Source organism: Bos indicus, chromosome 22 (genome assembly GCF_029378745.1).
Source record: "Bos indicus isolate NIAB-ARS_2022 breed Sahiwal x Tharparkar chromosome 22, NIAB-ARS_B.indTharparkar_mat_pri_1.0, whole genome shotgun sequence".
Classification (NCBI taxonomy): Eukaryota; Metazoa; Chordata; class Mammalia; order Artiodactyla; family Bovidae; genus Bos; species Bos indicus.
The window spans coordinates 42,495,988-42,517,747 of NC_091781.1; the positions used below are offsets into that span (position 1 = coordinate 42,495,988).

Genomic DNA, 21,760 nt, shown 5'->3' on the forward strand with positions numbered 1-21,760 from the left:
GCACTCTGTCTATCAGATCTAGTCCTTTAAATCTATTTCTCACTTCCACTGTATAATCATAAGGAATTTGATTTAGGTCATACCTGAATGGTCTAGTGGTTTTCCCTACTTTCTTCAATTTAAGTCTGAATTTGGCAATAAGAAGTTCATGTTGTGAGCCACAGTCAGCTCCCAGTCTTGTTTTTGCTGACTGTATAGAGCTTCTCCATCTTTGGCTGCAAAGAATATAATCAGTCTGATTTCAGTGTTGATCATCTGGTGATGTCCATGTGTAGAGTCTTCTCTTGTGTTATTGGAAGAGGGTGTTTGCTATGACCAGTGCATTCTCTTGGCAAAACTATTAGCCTTTGCCCTGCTTCATTCCATATTCCAAGGCCAAATTTGCCTGATACTCCTGGTGTTTCTTGACTTCCTACTTTTGCATTCCAGTCCCCTGTAATGAAAAGGACATCTTTTTAGGGTGTTAGTTCTAAAAGGTCTTGTAGGTCTTCATAGAACCGTTCAGCTTTTTCAGCATTACTGGTTGGGGCATAGGCCTTAATCACCGTGATATTGAATGGTTTACCTTGGAAACGAACAGAGATCATTCTGTCGTTTTTGAGATTGCATCCAAGTACTGCATTTCGGACTCTTTTGTTGACCATGATGGCTGCTCCATTTCTTCTAAGGGATATAATGGTCAACTGAGTTAAATTTGCCCATTCCAGTCCATTTTTTCAATTCAGATCAGTTCGCTGATTCCTAGAATGTTGACGTTTGCACTTGCCATCTCCTGTTTGACCACTTCCAATTTGCCTTGATTCATGGACCTAACATTCCAGGTTCCTATGCAATGTTGCTCTTTACAGCATTGAACCTTGCTTCTATCACCAGTCACATCCATAACTGGGTGTTGTTTTTGCTTTGGCTCCTTCCCTTCATTCTTTCTGCAGTTCTTTCTCCACTGATCTCCTGTAGCATATTGGGCACCTACCGACCTGGGGAGTTCCTCTTCCAGTATCCTATCATTTTGCCTTTTCATACTGTTCATGGGGTTCTCAAGGCAAGAATACTAAAGTGGTTTGCCATTCCCTTCTCCAGTGGACCACATTCTGTGGTCCAACCTCTCCACCATGACCCAGCCATCTTGGGTAGCCCCACATGGCATGGCTTAGTTTCATTTAGTTAGACAAGGCTGTGGTCCATGTGATCAGATTGGCTAGTTTTCTGTGATTCTGGTTTCAGTGTGTCTGCCCTCTGATGCCCTCTCACAATACCTACCGTCTCACTTGGGTTTCTCTTACCTTGGACGTGGGGTATCTCTTCACGGCTGCTCCAGCAAAGTGCTGCCACTGCTCCTTCAAGATCACCCCTCCTGACCTTGAACGTGGAGTAGCTCCTGTCAGCCCTCCTGTGGCCGGGCAGCCGCCACTCCTTGGATGTTGGGTTGCTCCTCTCAGCTGCCTCTTTTGGTTTAGAACCAAGTAAATAAATTACCTAATCAAAAAATACTGTATATAAAACCAGCAATTGAAAAATAAGTTTTCTTTTGAGAGTTCCTAATCTACAAGAAAACAAATGAAAATACCTCAAGGGCTGAGTAGCTAAGTTCTTTCAGGGAAAAAACAAAAGGCAGATCTCTGGTCCCGTGTTGCAGCCCTGCCTCCCCCTCCAACGCAGTCTTGTCACAGGTCTCCAGCAGGGTGGGTCGCCGAGGGGTGCATTTACTGTGTTGACCAGATGTAGGGCAAGGCCAAGGGAGTGATGGTCCGAATGAAGAGTAGAATGACGGGGGTGCGGGACTGACGGGCCTGGGTGGTCACTGGGCCCGCCTTCTCAAAGGCCTCTCTAGACGATCTTATGAGTCAGTCTGTCTCTCACTTTACCCTGTGCCTTTTTATCACTGCCTTTTCACAGTTTGTAACTCATGATTCATTTAGTTGTTTCTTGTCTTTTTTCCCAGGTAGTCTAAGAGTTTTTAAAAGCAGAGACCATCAGTTTACACACCCCCAGATCCCTAGTACCTGTGCAATTTCTGGTATATATTATAATAGATACTGTGGGTTCTCGTTAGAACACAGGAAAGGAAAGAGGGAGAGAAATGTCATCCAACTGGTAATTTCTTGTAATAATAACCTTGAAAGAAAGGAAATCAAGGTAGTTCATTGAAACCCAACTTTCAGTGTTTCCCCCAGTTCCAGTTTTTTGGTATATCTGTAAAATGGAACAATAAGAGTACTGAACTTAGACCCATACACTGTAGCAGTTCAAACAGTTGTAGGTTACCATATGCAGTGGCTCTTTATGTATAAGCAGTGAAGAGACTTTCTGTCAAATGAAATCTCATATGAAATCCCAGTATGTAAAGTAGTTACAAGTAGAATCTCTCTGACTGAGTGCGAGTTAGGGTCTCAGAACCCTGCCATGGGGCCCTAATGAACCAGTTAAAAACACTGATGAAGTCCATTGCCCTCAGTGTGACCTTGCCCAAGGTCAAATGCTCAATCAGAGTTAGAATTTGGATCCAGGTTTCTTCCACAGCAGTGCCTTTCTGCAGAACCATCACACTGGGACGTGAAGGTAATTTTGAAGACTGATTCACAAGGAAAAAGTCTCTTCTATCTTCAGACTTCTCGGATGAAAATAACAAAAACATTTATTTCACCTTCCTTTACCCAGGCCTCCATGTACACTTTAATTCTTAGAATTAGCCTACAGATATGTAGATACTATTGTTACCCACTTTTACACATGAACCCTGGGACTTAAAGCAGGAGACTTATGTGATGAACCACCACGTCCATCAGAGATTGAGAGGCTGAGATGTACCTGTGCAGCTAGTGGCATAACGGGAAGATGGCCTGACCAACACAAAACTCTGGAAGACTTTCCCCAGGCCATACAGAAGTAAACACATGCATTATACAGGCCCCGGAGCCCCTTCTTTTATTCAGTACAAATTCCACAGTTTCTGTTTGGCCAGAATGTCTCAAGTGTGTGAATTCTGCCATGAAGTGAACAGCCCAGCTCCCAGCAGAGCAACCAACCCGGCAGGAATAACACTGAGCTCCGTGCCATTCGACTGGATGGAGAAGCAGGCAGCTGTCAGCCGTTCCTCTTGGGCCACAACACACTTGCCGAATATCAATCACCATGGGCACGGGTGCCCTTAACACTTCCTAAAAATGTGTTTTCCTGGAGACCGTGAAAATGTTAAAAATGGGAAGTTAAGATTTCAGAACTTACTCAAGAAAACTACCAAACTGACCTTTTAAAAATGAACCAGACTGCCTGAAAAATAGTTGTCAATTTCTTTTTGACATTTGTTCCTTTACAGATATGACCCTTAAATTATTCATGCTTACCAGCTCCAAAATGGAATAATAATGCCTCTCTCTTCAGGCCTATAAACCTTTTTTACAGTTTGCGTGGATTTTGAGTGAAGACCTTTTAGAGTTGCCAGGGTCTCATGAAAATAACATCCTTGTACCTTTTGTTCAGCAGAGCCACAGAAGATGTTCCTTTATGAACATTAATTAGTCTTCCATGAGTCACAAATAGGCAGCAGATGCAGTTAAGAATCAGTGTGCAATGCAGGAGCCTCAGGAGGCTATGTCAGGAAGATCCCCTGGAGAAGGGAATGGCTGCCCACTTCAGTATTCTTGTTTGGAGAATCCATGGACAGAGGAGTTTGGTGGGCTACAGTTCATAGGGTCGCAAAGAGTCGGACATGACTGAAGCGACTTAGCACTCATGCATGTTTATTTTATGCATATAATATCCAAATTACTGGTAAATAATTTATAGAAATCTCATGATGCCTCCCAGCTACCCAGAGAGAGGGGAGCATGGCCACCTGTCCTGGGTCCAACACAGGAATCCTTTCATAGTCCTATTTCCCACCATGAAGTTATTTGACATTTACCTAACACCTTGAATCTAAAAACAGTCTTCCAAAATCTGTTTTATTAGTTATCTCACCAGACATCTTGCTTCATCGAACCATGGTACCCACAGTGTTTGACATGGCACATGTGTTAGTTTCTCAGTCGTGTCCAACTTTTTGGGGTCCCAATTACTGTAGCCCACCAGGCTCTTCTGTCCATGGAATTCTCCAGGCAAGAATATTGGAGTGTGTTGCCATTTCCTTCTCCAGGGGAACTTCCCAGTCCAGGGGTTGAACCTGGGTCTCCTGCATTGCAGGCAAATTCTTTACCATCTAAACCACCAGGGAACCCATAGGACACGGTAAATGCTCCATAAATGCTTGATGAGTAGAATGAGTGAATCTTCTGCCTATGGGAAACAGGAGGATGACTTGGTATACTCTTTGGATCTTCCATGTATCTTGAAGATTTATTTAAAATGCAAAGGAGAACTTCCCCCCACCCACCCTCTGCCAAAAAAAGCAATATTGGCAATCAGAGTAGTAATAGAAGCCAGCATTAATTAAGTGCCTGCTTTGTACCCAGTGCTCTGTCCCATTTTCCTGTGATTAGAGAGGGGGAGACACTATACAAAGAAATGTCTTCTTTTGTGGCACACTGGACATGAACCCTCTAGTAGAGAAGTGAACACACCAATGGGTGTCTGAGGTTCTGTCCCTCTTCCAGAACCACCCACACCTACTTGTTCCCCAAGTGTACAACAGAAGGGTCTTGACCCAGGGTGTGGTCCTCAATTCCATTGCTGGAATTGGGATGCATTTCCACCTGTCTGCAGTGCTGCCACCTTGTCTGAAATCAGGCACTGGAGACTTTTATGGGATTTGTAGGCTTCAGAGCTCAATAGTCTGACTAGGGACCTTCCTTCACGTGCAACAAAAAGCATTCAGAGTGGTAGGCCACACATTTACAAGTGCATATGTGTTTTGTGAGATTTTCCCCAGCTTTATTATTATATAATTGACATGTCATATTATGTAAGTTTAAGGTGACAACATGATGCTCTGATACACAAGTTCACATTTGAATCACATTTATAAGTAGAGACTACCTAGAAGGAATGAAATTGCAAGAACTCCTAAGTAATCATCCAAATTTTTCAACTGGTTGTTTTAAATGGCATGTTCCAAGTAAAATATAGCCACCAGATTTTACAAAAGAAGTGATGTACTTATTTCCCAAATGAAACCTGAACTATAATGTTAGCATATCATTTGCCTTCCCAAAAAGACAATACAGCTTGCTAATAGAAGAAAGTACCTTTCCATCTTTTTATCGCATTTTTGGCCATTTACCTTTCTCTCATTTGAGGGCACATGTTTGCTGAGAAGCAGATCGCAACAGTTCACTTTCTTGAGTTTTAGTGACAGTTAATTCTGCCCTACTGTTATAGAAGTTGATGGAAGCGTTTGCCAGCACCTGGTCCTCAGCAGAATAGTATCTAAAATGTCATCTTTATTGATCCTAAGGCTGCCTGTTCCCAGTGGTGATCCCCCACCGTTGAATTGTCTAAACCATAGTGTATTGGTATGCACATAAAAATACAGTCAATCAGTTCTCAAAATCTATGAGAGAAAATGCATTAACTTGTAAAAAAAAAATTCTAGATGGCAGCGTCAGAAAATCGAAAATCAAGTATAATGTCCTCACTGTGAGATTTTAAACCTGATAAACTGGTGTCACATCATTTATTTTCAAGCTTGAAGACTGAGCTTGTGCATATAGGTTTTCTATTATCTACAGTTAAAATGCCTCAAATATAGATAATTAAGCATTTATATTAATTGACTTTCAGAAGGTGAGCTAGAGGGATTATTTGCTCACATTGATCTAACCAAGGGGAGGGCAGCTAATATTGCTGTGTTTGGTCTGGCTCCATTGGTTTTCCTTCTGTTATTGCTGTTAACTGACTTCAAAGTGGATGAAGCTGAAAGTTTGTAAATATATTATTATCTGAAAGGCAATTTTAGTTCACTAGTAATGGCTTTATTATGTGAAGAAGAATAAAAACATAATTTAGACCCCTGTCCAGATGCTTTTGGTCTGGTAGCAGAGAATGATTTTATTTCTTAATTTGTCCTTTTAGAGTTTCTGTAGCCAGTCTTTAAATAGAGCAATTTAGCATTTGGGAGAAAAACAAACTGTGTGCTATCCAAGAATATAATTGAAAATTACCCTATACCCATGCACAATAATTACCTTTCAAAACATTTCCCATTGCTTGACATCATACTTGTAATTGCTTAACAATATGATAATTTCATTACATAGAGATTACAGTGGCAAAATGATATAAGTTGGAGGCTTTGAAAATTAAGTTATAATGAAAACAAAACCTTTTTTGCAAGTTTAAAACACTTATTTCAGTATAAAAGTATACATAATATCACCCAATTTTTGTATGAATGTCATTGTTGGTAGAGTTTTAAAATTCACCCATTTAAAGCTTTTGTTGGCTTAAAACTCAACATTCAGAAAACTAAGATCATGGCATCCAGTCCCATCACTTCATGGCAAATGATAGGGAAACAATGGAAACAGTGAGACAAATCACCGCAGATGGCGACTGCAGCCGTGAAATTAAAAGATTCTTGCTCCTGGGAAAAGAAGCTATGACCAACCTAGACAGCATATTAAAAAGCAGAGACATTACTTTGCCAACAAAGGTCCATGTAGTCAAACCTATGGTTTTTCCAGTAGTCATGTATGGATGTGAGAGTTGGAACATAAAAGAAAGCTGAGCACCAAAGAATTGATGCTTTTGAACTGTGGTACTGAAGAAGACTCTTGAGAGTCCTTTGGACTGTAAGGATATCAAACCAGCCCATCCTAAAGGAAATAAGTCCTGAATATTCATTGGAAGGACTGATGCTGAAACTCCAGTACTTTGGCCACCTGATGTGAAGAACTGACTCATTTGAAAAGACCCTGATACTGGGAAGGATTGAAGACAAGAGAAGGGGACAACAGAGGATGAGATGGTTGGATGGCATCACCGACTCGATTAACATGAGTTTAAGTAAACTCCGGGAGTTGGTGATGGACAGGGAAGCCTGGCATGCTGCAGTCCATGGGGTCTCAGAGTCAAATATGACTAAGTGACTGAACTGAAAGCTTTTGAACTAAAAACCACAAAACCCCTCTTAGACCCATGGTTATAATGCATGAAATGCCAGTTCTATAGTGATATGTATTGGAACAAATGCACTTATATAGCAGTTACTGCTTCAGTTTGCAAGCATTATATAGCCAAATCTCTACTAATGAATTGGATCCACCTTGATCCTTTTGCAATTGGGTGATAAAGACCCATGGCCCATTACAACAGTTATTTTCATCTTGAAAGATTCCTGACTAACTGTAAAATGTTTTGAGTTTTCTAATTTGATAACACCAGCTTAAAATTTTATCTTTTTGGAAACTGCAAGCACAGAATGCACTAAACAATTATATAGTGTATAACTCTTATGTGCCAGAGGTCAGACTTTCCCCCAGCGTTTGATGCAGTAATAAGACATCAGATGGCAGGTCTTCGAGATAATTTGACTTATAATTATTTACCTCAGTGATATTTGGTTTTAATATCACACCTGATGGGAAAAAAAAATGAGTGTTATTTTACTGTTTTGAAAATTACATGATTTTTGGTATAAGAGCTTTTTATTTAAAGCTGAATTGATTATAATATCCTGTATAAAACTAGTAGGGCTTCCCTGGTGGCTCACATGGTAAAGAATCTGCCTGCAATGTTGGAGACCCAGGTTTGATGCCTGAATCAGGAAGATCCCCTGAAGGAAGTCATGGCAACTCACTCCAGTATTCTTACCTGGAGAATCCCATGAACAGAGGAGCCTGGCAGGCTACAGTCCACGGGGTCGTAAAGAGTCAGACACAACTGAGCGACTAGCACACACATAAAACTAGTAGGGGGTTTTGTGTTTCATTCAAACTTTTTTTTTTCTTTAGTAGTAAAAAGTCAAATAGATACAGCTTAGGGGTAGGGAATTGAGCTATAAATGAACACATCCCTCTCATGTCTTCTATTTTCCATAATGATTATAACTGTGTGTGTGCCAAGTGTTATTTAGTTCTCATAGGTACTATAACAGGCACTGTTACTATCCTTACCTTACATATGAGGAAACTGAGGCTAAGTAGTGAATTTTCCCAGTGCCCCACAGCTGTGAAGTGGTAGAAATGGGATTTGGACCCACATGCTGAGTTCATTGTCTAAATGTCATGCTGCCTGTCTCTGAAGCCTTTCCTTTATATTTAAGCTTTATCAATGCTGTTCTCAGTTATTTAAAACTCTAGCCTACAGTTTATGATTTATTGCATTTATTACCAACCTTAATAGTAGTGATCTTTTATTGAACAACTACTGTGTTCTTGGTATGCATATTATCTAGCGTCCAACTTCACCCACAAAACTCTGTGAAATAGAGTTATTCCCATTTTATAAATGAGCAAAGGAAGGTTCAGTGAGGTAAAATAACCTGTCACCAGCTGAAGGGCACATTCAGGTATGACCTAAATCAAATTACACTAGTAAAGTAATGCTTAAAATTCTCCAATCCAGGCTTCAGCAATATGTGAACTGTGACGTTCCAGATGTTCAAGCTGGTTTTAGAAAAGGCAGAGGAACCAGAGACTAAATTGCCAACATCCGCTGGATCATAGAAAAAGCAAGAGAGTTCCAGAAAAACATCTAGTTCTGCTTTATTGACTATGCCAAAGCCTTTGACTGTGTGGATCACAATAAACTGTGGAAAATTCTGAAAGAGATGGGAATACCAGACCACCTGACCTGCCTCTTGAGAAACCTATATGCAGGTTAGGAAGCAAAAGTTAGAACTGGACATGGAACAACAGACTGGTTCCAAATAGGAAAAGGAGTACGTCAAGACTGTATATTGTCACCGTGCTTATTTAACTTCTGTGCAGAGTACATCATGAGAAACACTGGGCTGGAAGAAGCACAAGCTGGAATCAAGATTGCCAGGAGAAATATCAATAACCTCAGATATGCAGATGACACCACCCTTATGGCAGAAAGTGAAGAGGAACTAAAAAGCCTCTTGATGAAAGTGAAAGTGGAGAGTGAAAAAGTTGGCTTAAAGCTCAACATTCAGAAAACAAAGATCATGGCATCCGGTCCCATCACTTCATGGGAAATAGATGAGGAAACAGTGGACACAGTGGCTGACTTTTTTTTTTCTGGGCTCCAAAATCACTGCAGATGGTGACTGCAGCCATGAAATTAAAAGGCGCTTACTCCTTGGAAGGAAAGTTATGACCAACCTAGATAGCATATTCAAGAGCAGAGACATTACTTTGCCAGCAAAGGTCCGTCTAGTCAAGGCTATGGTTTTTCCAGTAGTCATGTATGGATGTGAGAGTTGGGCTATAAAGAAAGCTGAGTGCAGAAGAATTGATGCTTTTGAACTGTGGTGTTGGAGAAGACTCTTGAGAGTCCCTTGGACTGCAAGATCCAACCAGTCTATCCTTAAGGAAATCAGTCCTGAATATTCATTGGAAGGACTGATGCTGAAGCTAAAACTCCAATACTTTGGCCACCTGCTGTGGAGAGCTGACTCATTTGAAAAGACCCTGATGCTGGGAAAGATTGAAGGCAGGAGGAGAAGGGGATGATAGAGGATGAGATGGTTGGACGGCATCACCAACTCAATGGACATGAGTTTGAGTAAACTCTGGGAGTTGGTTATGGACAGGGAGGCCTGGCGTGCTGTGGTTCATGGGGTCGCACAGAGTCGGACATGACTGAGGACTGAACTGAACTGAGCTGAAGGGCATTCAGGTGATGAACAGCACTCTCCCATCCATCCCCAGGTTCCTTGGATTCCAGAGCCCAGGGGTGCTCTTAGCCACATCCAGTTAACTCTTCACTAATCTTTAATAGCCGCTTTTGTTTCATGGGCAGGACACTTAAGACCACAGATTTTGTTTCACAGTCACTGATTCGTCCTTTCAAAAAGGGCTCAGTATTTATGGAGTCTCCATTATGGGCCAGCCATGCCCGTGCCCACCATCCAAGCCCTATCCAAAGGTGACCTGGTAAGCATGCAGGCCAAAGGTTTGGTTTTCTTTGGTCCGTAGTAGCCCATGCTAAGAAAAAAGAGAGGGGTAGTGTCTTCATCACCTCCTCCTTCCTGAGCCTGCTCTGGGAGTCTCCAGCCGAGGGAAGTCTTGCTCTCCCAGCCTCTGAATTCCTATCCTGTATATTTTGAGATGTCCAGAGGGCACTTGCTTGCTGGTGATGGCATAAGGAACACAAGTGCTGAGCACAGCACTGGGCACGTATAAGGTGCTCAGGTAACATTTTAGTAAAGCAGCTTTTTGTTTTTGTTTTTGTTTTTTCATGTGTTGAAAACCAACCAAACCTTGCTAATGACGTAGGCAGTAGGCATTCTCTACAACCAAATCATCTAAATAATTACCACAGGGAAAAAAATTTGACGTGTTCATTTTCCCTGAAAATTTGACACATCTTGCTACCACTAATACAATTACAGATCATCTGACATTGTTTTCCTCATGTGTTCTTTGCTTTGCATAGCTTATATTTCTAAACGTTATTTTAATTCATGTTTCTGTGGTAGCCTTTTTAGGATGTATGAATGGGGATTGAGCTCTTTACTGTATTACTTCATTTGCACTGTTTGGCATTTCTGCAGCTCTGGCCCATGAAGAAGGCTAGAGCTGTGATAATCAAAGATAATCAAATTTTGAATCCCGTTCAACCCTAATTAGCATAACTCTTTAGTCCTTTGGCCCTCTTCCTTAGTCCTCTCTCCTCCCTGCCAGTTGTGCACGCTCATTTTTCTTGTGCTTTATAGTGAATCTGGCCCCTCTGATTACCGTTTCTTCTCTATCTTACACGGCAAGTATAGAGCCATCACATCTGCAGCACTCCTGCCTCCCAGCGTTGACGTCCCGCCCACACAAGGATGGTCCTCCAGGACAAATGGTGATTCCTGCTCCCTTGCCCTTCTCTGTTGCAGTTTAAGAATTCCCGGCGAGGCCAGCAGCTAACATGACTGTGCTTTCCGTCCCCAACAGGTGAAGAGGAGCTGAGTGTGGAAGAGGATGAGGAAGTGCTGACTCTGCTGTATGACCCATGTTTGAACTGTTACTTTGATCCCCAAACTGGGAAGTACTACGAGTTGGTATAACGCCTGCTTCCAGGGCCAAGGATGGCTGCCCCAGGTGGAGCAGGAGAGCAGCTCTGATTCTGTTAAGTTGGCGTCACAAGTGTGTCTCCGGTAGGCCTACAGGATCAGAAAGAACTAAGAGAGATGAAGTCAGTTTGTACATAATGTTCAATGTTAGGACTGCCTGCATTCTTTATGTAGATGGGTGTGACTTCAGAACTGTGAAGGAGTTAATATAGAGACAAGATTGTAGGACTTTGAATTGCTACTTATTTGTTGGTTCTTATCCTATATATAATTCTGTTTACTTCATATACTTTTATGTTAATGAATTAAGAGTTATTCAAATTTTTGCAGTGTTAATGTGTAAATGATGGCTTGATACACAGAAAACGTATTCATATTTAAAAGATGCCTTTTCTTTTATTACCTATTTGTATTAAAAATAAAATGTGATGGTCAGAAGAATGCCTTTTAAACTGCTTCTTTTTATTTAACCCACTTTCTTTGCCAGAATATTCCTAGATGGTATTTACTTTTCCTTAGACTTCTAGAAAAGGAATTACTGTGAATTAGTCAGACTTTATGATTGTATTTTATTGGCACTGGCCCCACAATTTCCATTTCATTATAGTTCATCCATAGTTTGCCAAAGATCATAACATTGTTAATAACTTCAGCTACTTAGCTCTGTGCTTTTTAAAAAATTATCTATGAATACAAATCTATCTCTATGGATCCATATTTAGTAAGAAGCCACCCATTTGAGCACTCTACATACCTTACCACTTCTGTGACTTAGACCTGGAGAAATGGAGGAGACTTCCTTTGGTCTTGAAGACTACGCCATTGTAACCCTGCTCATCCCATCACAAGGGAAAAAAATCACGTGCTTCCTGAATTTGAATAGACTAGCCTTGAATTGTGTGCCAAATATATAAATAGTGAGTTCAAGGAAGTACTTATTGTATTAGCTTATTGTATTAGGCATATTTGGTTATTTAATAAAAATTTTATAATAAGAGTACCATCGGAAATGAAAAATTATTGGTGTACAGTTGGATTTAATGGCAATATTATAATTTCATTTAATGTTGCTTGATAAAGGAAATAAGAGCTCTTTTTTTTTTTTTTCAGGAGTAGATTTGGGCTCCTGTTCAAAGGATTATACATTATTTAGAACCATGTTGGTATTTGGTAAACTTTTATTAATTCACAAAGAATACCTTTGTTTTGAATCTTTCTTCAAAATCCTCATACTTACAAAATACCAAAATTAACTACAGCTTCATAAAACATGCAGAATGATAAAAAGAGTTGGTTGTGACCTTGAAGATTGGAGCAGAACTTGGAAAGCCTTATTACTGCTTTCATGAGTATCGGGATCATCCACATAAATAGAAGCCAATTAAAATTCCATACTAGTTGAGATGTGAGGTTGCAAATATCGAAAAATCATGAGATAAAAGTAATTAAGGATACAAGAGTGCCTCATGAGCCTCTTAACAGAATGCTGCAAGGCCTCTGAGTGGACTCAAGCTAGGACCTAGAAAACTCTGTTGGGGTTCCTGAACTGCAAGCAACAGATACGCTTGATCCCAGAATCCAAAGACTTGTTGAACATTCAGACTACAGGAGGCACAGGAATCAGGAAGCTCTGGGAATCCTATAGTAGGAACTAACAGTTTCTCTCAATGACGGTCACCAGGATGATGGTGCCCCCTCTTTCTGCCTTGAGACTCTGCCTTGAGTCTCTCAGCTGACTTGTCAGTTTTCCCCAGGACCACATGGAATGGGAACTAGGTAGTCCCCAAAGAAGAGGGCCCTGTCAAAACTTGGAGAGGGACACCAAGCAGGCAAAAACAACAGATGTCTACCCTGGGTATCTAAAGATTTTGTTTCTTGGTTATGAGTAGAGAGCAGAGAATTTTTTAGGGCAGTGAAACTACTCTGTATGATACTGTAATGATAGGTATATATCATTATACACCTGGTCAGAGCCAGAAAATGTCCAACACCAAGAGTGAACCGTAATGCCGTGGACTTTGGATTATTATGATGTGTCTTTTTAGGTTCATCCTTGGTTAAAAGCACCATTCTGGTGAGTGAGGTTGATCACGGAGGAAGCTACATATGCATAGGGGTAGGGGATGTATGGGAAATCTCTTAACCTTCCTCTCAATTTTGTTAAAAACTTGCTTTTAGAAAGATTGTCTTTTTTTTAAAAATGACATTCAAAATAAATTAAAAATTAAAATGTCTCAGCGGCTCACCTCTCATCCATTTTGCCCATCTCTTCTCTACCCAAGATTTTCTCAGCAATTCAGTCCACCCATGGGAACACTTAATGAACCACAGCCCATACATCCAACCACACAGAAATATTAACTTGCAGTTTCGATTCAACTATCCCAGACTTGGGATTCCAACTGGCCCACTTTGGTCCAGTGGCCGTCAAGAACCCTCTTCTGTGGATGGTGGACAAAGGCAGTTAAGGAGTTTCTGACAAACCCAGCAGATGCTCCAAAAGTTATCTACCACAATGTCATATTTTCCACTTTTTTCACTTTGTTTAAAAAGAGTAGCTTCAATTTCTATTGACAAGATTTTTAAGAAGAATTGAAAAATAGAAATAGGTGTGCCCCCATGTTGCCAATTTTAAACCAAAATGGTATATCCAGTTTACTTGGAAATTCATTGCTTGGACTGTATGGCTTCACTTATCAAATTTTGCTGAATATGAGCATTTCTTGAGAAGTTTATAAAAATATTGATGCCTAGGTTCCACCCCCAGAATGTTTTGTTCGACTGGTCTTGGATGCAACCTGGGCATTGGAAACTTTTAAAACCTCCCCTGGCAATTTGAATGTGTAGTCAGTGCTTGAGACCACTGCTGTATGTTAGATCCAGTGTGATGAGAGGACAGATTTGCCTAATCACATGTAGCAGTGAGGGAAAGTTTATATTATTAGTTTCCATTTTTAAGACCTGGATTTCTACTTTCCTCATCAAATGTGTGGTGAACGCACGCACTGCAAGTGGATTCTGAAAAAAATAGTTTGATTCAATATGAAAATGCATCTCATGATTATTTGGTATCAATTTGAGAATTAGTTTCTTGTTTCATATAATTTGGGGTGCAACTTGCAAGTGGCTTTAAGTCTTCAATGTCTAAATTATTATTTAATTACAGAACCCAAGAATTATAGAAAAATAACTCAGATGATTTGTGGCATCAAATCAATGATTTAGCTTCTCTGGCAATTATAATTTTTCTCTTATTTTCTATTAAAGGAAAAATATTGGCATATGAAAAATACATAGATACTCTTGCATAATAATTTGCCCCATTGTATTTCTCCATATTTTTAGATTAGCTTCATTTGAATCAGTCATTTCAACCACATCTTGATTTTTTTTTAAGTACAAACTTTAATACCCAAGAATAGTGTAGTGACAGATTGTCTGACCCGAAGGACAATTAATTAAAAGAACTAATCTTAAAGTTGCCCTTTGGCTTTAATTAAAGATATAGCTGCTGAAAGTTTCTGGGTTGTTCTTTTTTAAAAAGCTGTTTAATGACAGCAAGTACAGTATTAAAACTAGGTTTATCCCAGGTTGCCTCCTGTGACTCAGTCACCAATCAAAATGGCCAGAATAATGAGGTTTAAGGATCACCTATCCACATATGGTTGTGCTTTAGGAGTTCTATTTCATACATCATTCATTTTGCATTGAAGAAAAGTTGATCATAAGGAGAATTCTTGTCAAGCAAATCCTGTTTTCTCTTTTTCTCCCATTATACTAGTTGAGATAGAATCATCTAATTGAGCCTAGAAAGGATAATCAAGTTCATTTCTTTAAACTCTGATTTTATAATTGAGAAAAGTGAAGTTCAGATTGGAAAGTTAATTATCCAAAGGCAATTTGTGTAAGGGAGAATGGAAACCTCTACTTCTCACTTAAAATACAGTTCTTTTCCCACTCTGAGGGAATTCAGTTCAGTTCAGTTCAGTCGCTCAGTTGTGTCCAACTCTTTGCAATCCCATGAATCACAGCACGCCAGGCCTCCCTATCCATCACCAACTCCCGTAGTTCACTCAAATTCATGTCCATCGAGTCGGTGATGCCATCCAGCTATCTCATCCTCTGGCATCCCCTTCTCCTCCTGCCGCCAATCCCTCCCAGCATCAGGGTCTTTTCCAATGAGACAACTCTTCACATGAGGTGGCCAAAGTATTGGAGTTTCAGCTTTAGCATCAGTCCTTCCAATAAGCACCCAGGACTGATATCCTTCAGAATGGACTGGTCTGATCTCCTTGCAGTCCAAGGGACTCTCAGGAGTCTTCTCCAACACCACAATTCAAAAGCATCAATTCTTCAGTGCTCAGCTTTCTTCATAGTCCAACTCTCACATCCACACATGACCACTGGAAAAACCATAGCCTTGACTAGACGAACCTTTGTTGAAAAAGTAATATGTCTGCTTTTCAATATGCTATCTAGGGAATTAAGATGATTCAAATGACAGGTGGACTTCACAGTTATTGTACAGTGGCCACTAGAGGACAGTAGAGTGTCGGGAGTTTGGGTTCTCTGGTCTCAGTGTTTTCTTCTCTTTTGTTTACGCAGATTTTTTCTTCCGTCCATATTATAGCCTTTTTATACTTCAAGGATCAGCATTTCTTAAAGTGTGTTCCAAGAAACAAATTCCATTCGATGTGAATAAATGTATTGGGAGAGCGGAAGAAGCCCATGGTCACACAATGTTGGAAAATACTGGAGAAGCAAAAATGGGTCATTGGTCTTTACTGGAGAAAGTCTCGGTGGCTGTAATAATCTAACAAGCATAGGGAATGTCCAAGGAGTGGAATATGTTCAAACTCCTCTGTCCTCAGAACAGTCTTCCAAGAGAGCTTCTGTCTCAGCACGGCTGATCCTCCCACAGAACCTCCTGTGAGACAAGCTAATAGATCAGTTCTCCCGTGCCAGCAAGCCCTGACTCCACCAGAACTCCCAGAAATGTGTCTCCGCAAGTGGGTTGGCTGGTCGTGTGAGTGTACGTGGGTCATTTGGTAGTGAGAGTAGGGGTTTTGCTTTTTGTTTTTTCTGTTGCCCAGATATTTCATAGATCCCTGACCACACTGTAAGATCACTCTCCAGACTCACCTGGCATGTAAAACAAGGTATGCTGAAGCCTGAGCTTTGCCTCAGCCAGAGACTTTGGTCACCTAAGATGAAGAAATTTTTCTCACGTATTTTAAATTGTACAAACTTTTAACAGTAGGTGATACAGTTAACGTACAACAAAGGATAAATCTAAGTTACAATTCATTCATCATGGATATTGGAGCTTTACATCTTAATGAATATTTGAGTTCTGGTTTGGGTGGCTATAATGTAATCTAGAATCACATTAGGTCAAAATAATTTGACTTATAAGGATTAAATAACCAATAAACATGGGCCACAGATAACACTAATTTTTACTCCTGACATATTCTTCTGTAGTTAATCACCTGTAATCCTGTGAAGCAGTACAGAAGTGAAGTGTGGAGATGGTATTGATTGGTTTTCATCAGCCTAACTTATCACTGTCAGTGTTTATGCTGAACCCGGCAAGATTTAAGCACATAAACTCACTCCTAATAGTAATAAGTATTGCCAATATTTTAACCTGTGGATCAAGCGATATTATCTCTCATTTGTTGTACATAATACTTCCAAAGAAACGGGGCAGGGGAGGGAGGGTTACCCTGGGGACCTTAATAATTGAGATAAACATAGTAAGGAGTATTTGGCTTAAGTCTAGGAGAGGAAATTACTGTTCATTTATTTTTGATAATATATCACTCTGAAATATAATTTATATTAATGGTGACGATTCAGTAATCTGTAGGTAAGTCATGAGATGGGATTAATACCATCCCCAGTTTTGCTTTTCAGCTTCCCAAACTCAAAATTATCTTAGTTGAAAGAAAATCAGTCAAAATTTCCCCTTTTGTTTTTCCTACTGTATGAAAAAAATGGTTTGGACATTTCAACCCCTGAAGACTTAGAAACTTTTTAACCAACTCAATCCAAGAGAGCTTTCCTTTTTCTTTAAAACCTTTGGCTGGTCAAAGAAATTAAATTGATAGTATCCTTTTGTGGGCTAATTCTAGTAAGCAGAATATCTTTTTACCCCTAATTCTTGTCTGTCTTTGAATTTTGATATCTAAATATTTCTAAAAATTAATCTAGGTGTCTAGATACACACAACATACTTACAGTACATTTTAATTCACTTAGTTCAAGAGGTTTTTTTTTTTTTTAATATTGATATTTTTATTTGGCTGCACCAGTCTTAGTTGTGGCATGCGGGAATCTTTAGTTGTAACATTCAAAGTCCTAGTTGTGGCATGTGAGATCTAATTCCCTGACCAGGGATCGAACCTTGGGCCCCGTGCATTGGGATTATAGAGTCTTAGCCACTGGCCCACCAAGGAAATCCCTCAAAAGCTTTTAATCCTTTTAGGTCAGGTACTTCTCAAGAACATCTGCCAGTATCAAAAGAGGTTTGACCAGGGGGAAATAAAGGTGGCATCATTTGTTAGCTAAACATAGAATCTATGGTTGCTCCAAAGACCAGATAAATAGAATAATAACTAATTCCAGAAGATTCCTATTGTAATTTGCTCTGCTTAGCAGATACGTTTCCCTGGCAATGTCTATACTGCTGCTGCTAAGTCGCTTCAGTCGTGTCCGACTCTGTGCGACCCCATAGACAGCAGCCCACCAGGCTCCACCATCCCTGGGATTCTCCAGGCAAGAACACTGGAGTGGGATGCCATTTCCTTCTCCAATGCATGAAAGTGAAAAGTGAAAGTGAAGTCATTCAGTCATATCCGACCCTCAGCAACCCCATGGACTGCAGCCTACCAGGCTCCTCCGTCCATGGGATTTTCCAGGCAAGAGTACTGGAGTGGGTTGCCATTGCCTTCTCCAGGTAATGTCTATAGCCTTAGTTTAAAAGGGATATCACTGTTTTCATTTCTGCTATAATCTTTGAGATCGTTCCGTGTTTTACCACTTGCTACTTTCTGTCTAATCTGAAAACAGCCTTGCCTGCATGTTGTAGTTATCTGGAGACTCAAAAAATGCTGCTACCTGGGTCCCACCCCTGGGGATTCCTACCTCCTCTAACCTGGGCTGTGACCTGTTTTAAAGCAGCCAAGGCTGAGACCCGACCCATTCTCATTTCTCCTTTTTACATCTCCGCTTTACTTGCAGTGGTGCCAGACAAAGAGTGTAAAGGTTCCCAAGGGCGTGTGGTGTCAATGGCTTTTGACAGTTTCAGTCAACAAACTAACCATCACTTGATGAATTTCACCTGTGGGCAATTTAATACTGTTCTAAAAACTTGCTTTAGCCCATGTGGTTGACAACCACCAGAATGGAAGATGCGACTGTTTTTTTTTTTTTTTTTTTTTTGCTTTACTCTCTTCATTCTGGTCTTACATACATTTCAAACTAAATTACTCATTCTGCTTGCTGGTGTCAGATTATATATTTTGTTAATGGCCATACCTGGGTTCCAGCTTCCAAATCAACCAAGGACAGAAGGCTTACTGAGCGACTGCAGGAAAGTGATTGGAGCCTCTGTCATCTTTGTTGCTTGGTTTTTTTTTTGTTTGTTTTTATTGAAGTATAGTTGCTTTACAATGTTGTGTTAGTTTCTGCTGTACAGCAAAGTGAATCAGCTGTATGTATATATGTATCCCCTCTCTTGGATTTCCTTCCCATTAGGACACCACAGAGCACTGTCCCTGTGCTATACAGTAGGTTCTCATTAGTTATCTATTTTATACATAGTATCTATAGTCTATATATATATACATTTGTCAATCCCAATCTCCGAATTCATCGCACTCCCCCTTTCCCGCTCCCCTTGGTGTCCATATGTTTGCTCTCTATGTCTGTGTCTCTATTTGTTTTGCACGTAAGATCATCTGTACAATTTTCCGAGATTCCACATAGATGCGTTAATATACAATGTTTGTTTTTCTCTGTCTGACGTACTTCACTCTGCGTGACCATGTATCTCTAGGTCCGTCCACATTGAAACCTCTGTCTTAAGATCTTGAAATTACTATGAGTGCACACGTCTGAATGTGTATTCTATAACTAGAATCCATCAGTGCACGAAACCATTCTTGACTTGGTATCGTTAAGTTAAATACTGTTAAGTCTTAAGAGTCTTCCCATTAATAGTAGCTTTTAGTGAGTCAGATGCATTTTTCTTCCACATAAAAATGTCCTTTTCCCCAATCTGAGCAAAGATACAGAGCAATAGCTTTCCGTGTTTCTGTACGTGTGGCATACTTCTCAATATGAGAATTATGGAAGAAGCACGGGGAATTAAAAGCTTGTTTGAATCAGTCCTATAATAGTCACAACCCTTTTGTAAAGTCTTTTTTACACAGCAGTGAATGGGAGGTGCTTTGGACTGTAAAGAAAATAAGGCAGTCGCTGTACAGTGAGGTGACACTGTGCAGAAAAGACTGGGAAGGGAAAGTAAGAATGGAGGTCGACAAACCAGTTCTCACCAGTTCAGCGGGGACTGGAGGACCGTAGGTCCTGACCGAAGAATCTTTGCTGAGCATACATGGGGTGACACCCATTGTGGGGTGAGATTGTAGGTCAGTTTTGTCTAAAATTTTAAAGGACTGTTTCACCCCAGCAATATGGATGCAGATAAATGAACTTCCTATGAAAAAGCACTTAGCATGTAATTGGCACTTAGTGTATGCTCATTGTTGTGGTTATTATTTATGCCTGATCCTAGTGGGCCAGGAGCTTTCAGATTTGAACATCTGGTGATACATTACAATAACTATGGCATCATTCCTAGAAGTATGAATGATATATATATATATATATATGTAAGTATATAAGTTAGAATTTCATAGTTCACTGTGAGACTAAGCTTTTAAAAGTGTTTTGTCAGTACTCTGAAAGCATGAAAGTATTAGCTCCTCAAATAGACCATTTAAAAGAAAATAACAGTTGCCTAAGAATTGAGGAAAATAAAGCTAATGCCAATTACAGATGTAACACCTGAGACCATGCAGTTGGAAAGTTTCTGGATATGCCAGAACTTCTCCAAAGCTATATTTATTCAATATTTGTAACAATGCAGATCTGACCCCAATAATTGACTCCCACTATGTATTTTCAGTCTTAAGTCCTGAGTAAAGGCCAATCAACAGCTCCTTTGCAAAACAAAGATTTCAAAAATGATCCATTCCAAGCCACGCAGCTCTTGTATGTTGAAGGTTTTTAGTTTTTTTCTTCATGGTGTATGTTGGTGTAGGATTATTCAAAGCAGTCTTTCTAGCTCAACTCATTTTATCTGTAAATATACATTTTATCTGAGGGCATATGAAGAGTATTGAAATATTAAACTCTATGTGTTTAAACAACTATATGCAGGTCAGGAAGCAACAGTTAGAACTGGACATGGAACAACAGACTGGTTCCAAATAGGAAAAGGAGTTCGTCAAGGCTGTATGTTGTCACCCTGCTTATTTAACTTCTATGCAGAGTACATCATGAGAAACACTGGGCTGGAAGAAGCACAAGCTGGAATCAAGATTGCCAGGAGAAATATCAATAACCTCAGATATGCAGATGACACCACCCTTATGGCAGATAGTGAAGAGGAACTAAAAAGCCGCTTGATGAAAGTGAAAGAGGAGAGTGAAAAAGTTGGCTTAAAGCTCAACATTCAGAAAACGAAGATCATGGCATCTGGTCCCATCACTTCATGGCAAATAGATGGGGAAACAGTGGAAACAGTGTCAGACTTTATTTTTCTGGGCTCCAAAGTCACTGCAGATGGTGACTGCAGCCATGAAATTAAAAGATGCTTACTCCTTGGAAGAAAAGTTAGAACCAACCTAGATAGCATATTGAAAAGCAGAGACATTACTTTGCCAACAAAGGTCCGTCTAGTCAAGGCTATGGTTTTTCCAGTAGTCATGTATGGATGTGAGAGTTGGACTGTGAAGAAAGCTGAGCTCTGAAGAATTGATGCTTTTGAACTGTGGTGTTGGAGAAGACTCTTGAGAGTCCCTTGGACTGCAAGGAGATCCAACCAGTCCATTCTGAATGAGATCAGTCCCGCGTGTTCTTTGGAAGGAATGATGCTACAGCTGAAACTCCAGTACTTGGGCCACCTCATGCGAAGAGTTGACTAATTGGAAAAGACTCTGATGCTGGGAGGGATTGGGGGCAGGAGGAAAAGGGGACAACAGAGGATGAGGTGGCTGGATGGCATCACTGACTCAATGGACATGAGTTTGAGTGAACTCCGGGAGTTGGTGATGGACAGGGAGACCTGGCGTGCTGCGATTCATGGGGTCACAAAGAGTCAGACACGACTGAGCGACTGAACTGAACTGAACTGTTTAAACAGGGTCTGTAGTCCAGATTTTGTATGATTTCTCTCTGGCTTTCTTCCCCTTTGGCCACATTACTGAGGTGTTCTAATAATTGGATGAGATTATGTGAAAAAGTTACAGAGATAACTATTTTCAGCTTTGCCTTTATTTGTTATTTGGAAGGCCAGCCAATCCACTACATATGTTTCTCCCCAAATTTCTAACTATAATAGAACTTCAT

General features: G+C 40.2%; 1 protein-coding gene across 4 annotated transcripts in view; it reads left to right on the forward strand.

Moving 5' to 3' along the window:
- Positions 1–13,298, forward strand: part of CFAP20DC (CFAP20 domain containing) — a 268,987-nt gene extending 255,689 nt beyond the window's left edge. For 3 of the 4 annotated variants that reach the window (XM_070776415.1, XM_070776413.1, XM_070776417.1), the window contains one exon: positions 11,004–13,298. In XM_070776415.1, the coding sequence (XP_070632516.1) occupies positions 11,004–11,116 (113 nt within the window). In that variant the 3' untranslated portion in view covers positions 11,117–13,298. Of the gene's footprint in view, positions 1–10,834; positions 10,912–11,003 lie in introns of all 4 variants that reach the window. The other variant, XM_070776414.1, reaches the window with a different exon arrangement.
- The last annotated feature ends 8,462 nt before the right edge of the window (positions 13,299–21,760 follow it).